A 4,975-nucleotide genomic window follows, 5' to 3' on the forward strand; every position below is an offset into this window, starting at 1 on the left:
CCCCCTTTCAGGAGCAGACTTTTTCTACACTTTGCCTAGGTGTATACTTGGGACTTAAGACTCCGTCACATATTCATGGCAATCTTTTTGTCTTCTTTGCCATTCATCAGCACGTGAGAAGACTCATTAGAGATCATTCCTCTACATGTGAAGGGTCGGAACAGCACTTGTGTCATTAGGTCCAGCCTGTGAAATGTTCAAAGGCGCCTGAGTGGGGAAAGTCTAAGAGTCACTCTTTGGAAACAAGTCTCAGCGGAATTGTGTGTCTCTGTTGAAACTGCGACGCAGAAAGCTCTGTAAAGTGCTTTACAGGCAGCACGCACAGTAAAACAGCTATTTTGCTTTTTTTGAAAAGCAGGAGTGTATGGATATCTTGTGAATCTCAGGAGTTGTTTCTGCAGAGATTTGTTTGGGCCTGTTTCCACAGATCCAGCACCCTTGCTGGAAGCCTCACACACCCTGGAGGAAAGACTGCAGCACCTTCACAGTTTGGCCCCAGACGGCGAGGCCCTGCTACGAGAGATCAGCGGGCACTGGAAGAAACACCTGGAGTGCCTTGAAAAGACAGGTCAGGCCAAAAACATCTGCATCAGGAAGCAGTCCCACTAGAAAGCAGTTCTTTGTAATCCAGCAATGAAGTGGCTGCCATTGTACAGGTCTGAAAGTGCAGGCAAGGTAATTTACCAGGTCCAGATGTCCTATGGTCCTGTGATAAGGAAAACACCTCGGACACCTGTGTCGGATAGGAGGGACCCAGGTTCCATTCAGCCCAAGATTATTTGTTCTAGGAGATGGGCCAATCCTAAACCAGATAAAAAAGAACACAAGAAGCTGGGTCCAAACTAGTTTAATAGTTGATACTAGTTTAATGATAATCAGACAGATTACTTCAGGAGGATGGAGGAATGAAGGGGTGCTGTTAATTCAAGAGTGAGCTTGTGAGATGGCTAGGGTGGTGGCGTATAAACCTTTTGCCAGATTGGATGTCTACACTAGGAAATGGGGAAAGTACCTGAGCTTTCTGGAGGGCTCCTAGGAAGCTATGTACTTTAGAGAGATGCATACAATGTCCTTTTGTTTTGTCAATTACATACTGTATGTTTATTTGTTTTACAGGTGCTTATTTTGTTATTGTGTTGCATTCAACAATCATGGTTGTTAGTTTAATAAGTGGTGAGGATGAATGGAGGGGTTTAATGAGGAGGGGATGTAACCATGTTGTAAGCTGTGTGTTTTGTGCGCTGTTTAAAAAAATAAAAATGATTAATCATAAAAGACGTTTACCAGGTCCAAGTTAGTTGGGTTACCAGGCCATAGGAAGGTTGTGAATTCCACCACAATATCTGGAGAAATGTGAATAATGGTCACCTTAAGATGACTATTTCAAATAGAAATCACTTGTCACATTTACCTGGTAATATCCGATCACTAAGCTGATGTTGGAGAACTCATGCCAGTCTTTGTCTTCCACACAGAGCCCTCAGAGGACGGCCCAGCAGTCTCAGGGGCAGCGGTGACAGAGGAGGCCCCAGAATCCAGCTCTCCAGCCTCCGTGATGACGCCCAACAGCACACCGGCTCCCGGGGCCCCAGGCTCCCCGCAGCAGAACTACCAGGACCCAGCTGAGGACCGAGGGTGAGAACCAGTGATGCACCCCTTGCCTGCCTTTGAGTGGCAATCTTTATACGTTCACAAACAGTTTAAATTAAAAGACACAAATGAACCCCCATGACTGCCTGTGCCACCCATAGACTGTATATTATTGATGATATTAACGGTCTATGGTGCCACCCAATGCCTACTGCCACCCAATGCCTACAGCACAGAGTACTTTCGTTTATTTTTGGTATAATATGAAATAGGGCATGTATTTAAAGAATGTTAAGGTTAACCCTTCAGTGTTTTAAACCTTTTCCCCATGCAGAGATGTTCTCAATCCATTTTAGTGCTCTTTAAGGCAACAATGTGCAATGTTTGCTGATGTAAAAATAAATGAGAGGGTCTGTGAACCTGTGCAATAAATTTGTCCATTTAGCTTGTCCTGGGGATATTTTGAGTTGCAATTAGATGCCAGCAACAACAGCAGTAGGGAAAGGTTTTTAAAAATAAACCAAAGCTGAATTGAACACGGCTCTAAATAGGTGAAACAGCAGCTGCTTTTGTCACATTCAAGTTCTATTACTTGTCACACGTGCTGTTTCTAGGTGGTAGAAGGGTACGATAACCACATTTCATGGCTAGGGCTGGAACGATATGTGATATGAAACCAAAATCGCAACAATCAGAACCTGTGTCGCTGTGGGAGAAGGAATAATGGCGACACACCCCTTCCAACTTCCTTTTCTGTCTAGATCCAATGCTACCCAATCCTTAAAATACCATTAGTATTAGTCCTTTTGGTGCCTTTTGTCGGATAAATTTAGCTAACTGTGAAGACTGCTAAAGAGAGGAGATTTTCGGCACAAACACTGGTAACGCTAACAGAGGTGTAACGTTACAAATGGCCACTGTTCTGACTCGGGTCCCTGGGTCTGTTGCCGAAGGTTCAGTAAACTGCCGTTAGCGTCCTTAGCAACAGAGTTAAGTGTTGACCGGGCTGGTTGCTAGCTGGCTGGGGGCTGACTGTGGATGTGTCCCCGGGCCGGGGCTCGTAAACGTGGACATGGTGCTAGCTGGGTGGGGTGGTGTGATTGGTCCCGGGTCGGGGGGTGTAATGACAGTGGATGGTTGCTAGCTGGCTGGGGGCTGGCTGTGGATGTGTCCCCGGGGCTGTTGTCAGCTCTCATCCTGACTGAAGCCTCGCAGTGCCGATAGACTGAGGCAGAAGACAGGGGTGTGCTAGCTAGCTAAATTATCATTAGATCAGTCGTCTATCTATACAGTTAACGTTACTGATGAATTTGTGGGCTAGCCCAGATATGTTAACTGTGGTCAAAACAATCATACTAAAAATAACTGAGCGTGTTGAACAATGTCATACTCTTATGTTAACCACCAAGAATTAGCTAACGTTATATACCTAGCATTAGCTACTAATTAGCTCAACCAGCACCTTTACAGTAGGCACCAAAGCACTTTTCCTCTTGGTCCCCCTACAGGTTGGAAGCGCAATTGTCCATTACTGTTACCATTACCGTTAGTCTTACTGTCTCAGTTGAACTACAGATCTGCTACCTTGCATAGTGCAAACTTGCAGAGTGTGGTTATCGCTGATAGAGGGCCGCAACGCAAATGCTGAAGTGCCGTTCACCCTATTACGAGTTGATGAACCACTGAAATGGATTTGGAAACATTATTTTCCCAAAAAATCGAGGTTTGTATCAAATCGTGGGTCAAAAATTGTGATACGAACCGAATCGTGGGTTTGGTGTATTCATACAGCTCTACTCATGACATGACACAAAGTGCATAGTGTTACTTAATTGGGTAGCCATGATGTAGTGAAGTAACTGAAACTGAGTTTTTTTTTCTTCCAGGGAGGAGGAGGAGAGTGCCAATGCTGGTTTGGCTGACAGACTATCAGAGGCCGAGGAGAAGATCAAGGTTCTGCATTCATGTAAGTGGTTTAAACACTGACACATACTGTAGCTGTTACATTTCATCTAAACCTCAGCCACTATGTGTATTATTACTGTACAGTCTGCTGAAGCACTGACTGCTGCTTTGTTGACGTAACTATAAGTTTAAACTAACCCCAAAGAATGTTTTTCTTTTTTTTTGCAAAACATAATTTAACATACAGTTTTTGATACACTTTAACAAAATCCCAAGTAACCCTATCCTATTCCACCCTTACAAATATACAATATTAAATATACAAACATCATTTCAATGGTAAAAAAAAATACAAATGAGGCAAGGGAAAAAATTAACATTAAATAAATAAAAAATAATAATACAAAAATTAATTATTTTCAACCTGATCCAGGACTGGCTGCCAAATGGTAGAAAAATTAAGGGCACAGTTGATGCATACGATCTCTAATCCAAATTGAACGTTGGAGGAAATCCAATTTTTATTTGAGCAGTATAACACTTCTAGCCAGGAGTGGAGCTCAGACTAAGACATGTTTCAATGAAATCTGTTGTTTTGCAAATGCATTCTTTGTTGGTAATGTTTGAAGTAAAAATGAAAAAGAAATCTAAATTCAGTAATGTAGCTTTAAGGTCAAAGTTCATGTGTTTTTTTTTTTCATTGTTTGCATCTCACCAGCTCTGAACACTGCACAGACAGAGCTGCTGGACCTGCGGTGTAAATACAACCAGGAGATGACCAACAAGTAAGAGTCTGCCTCCCATTTTACATTTTGTGTTTCCGTCATTTCTGACAAACTTGTATATACCCCCCCTCCCCCAAATTGTGGTGGTTACACACTGGCATCTCCGTCATCTTCCTCACTGGTGCTCACTGTAGCATCCCAAGTGCTGAAGCCGCTCTTCTTCATTTTGCCTACATAAACACATGTCCAGTGTGGAGCTGAGGAATGCCATTGTAAAGGCGGAGAGTGACTCAGCCGCTAATGCTGGTCGATGAGAGAGGTCTCTGTTTGCCTTCACTGGGAGTTGGGCCATGACAGCCCTCAAGAAGAATTGCTCCATTTAAAGATTGCTTCAGAAAACACTCTACCTTGTCCTGGTCTTTGAGCGCAATGTATCCACCGCACGCCTGAAATGAATCTGAGCTTGTATGAAGGATGTCGATAGACATTCAAAGTAAACGCTCTTTTGTTTGGGTTTGTGCTCCAGAGCACAGTCAGTCAGTCGCTGCTAATGGATTTTCTCCCAGGCTTCATCCATGGCGCAATTGAACTGATGTTTTTAGACCCACTGCCATCCATTTTGTGTGATTGGACACTTTTTCAGTTTGGGCTAACATGCATCTACAGGTTGAAAAACCAGCTTCGTTACGTGGCTCGTCATATGGTGTGTGTGTGTGTGTGTGTGTGTGTGTGTGTGTGTGTGTGTGTGTGTGTGT

General features: G+C 43.5%; 1 protein-coding gene across 4 annotated transcripts in view; it reads left to right on the plus strand.

The window, feature by feature from the left end:
- LOC116686665 (homeobox protein cut-like 2) overlaps positions 1–4,975 on the plus strand; it is a 102,165-nt gene that overhangs the window by 78,189 nt on the left and 19,001 nt on the right. For 3 of the 4 annotated variants that reach the window (XM_032511687.1, XM_032511688.1, XM_032511690.1), the window contains exons 5-8: positions 428–568; positions 1,476–1,635; positions 3,477–3,556; positions 4,214–4,280. In XM_032511687.1, coding sequence (XP_032367578.1) covers positions 428–568; positions 1,476–1,635; positions 3,477–3,556; positions 4,214–4,280 — 448 coding nt within the window. The remainder of the gene's footprint in view (positions 1–427; positions 569–1,475; positions 1,636–3,476; positions 3,557–4,213; positions 4,281–4,975) is intronic. The other variant, XM_032511689.1, reaches the window with a different exon arrangement.

Source organism: Etheostoma spectabile, unplaced genomic scaffold (assembly GCF_008692095.1).
Source record: "Etheostoma spectabile isolate EspeVRDwgs_2016 unplaced genomic scaffold, UIUC_Espe_1.0 scaffold433, whole genome shotgun sequence".
Taxonomy (NCBI): Eukaryota; Metazoa; Chordata; class Actinopteri; order Perciformes; family Percidae; genus Etheostoma; species Etheostoma spectabile.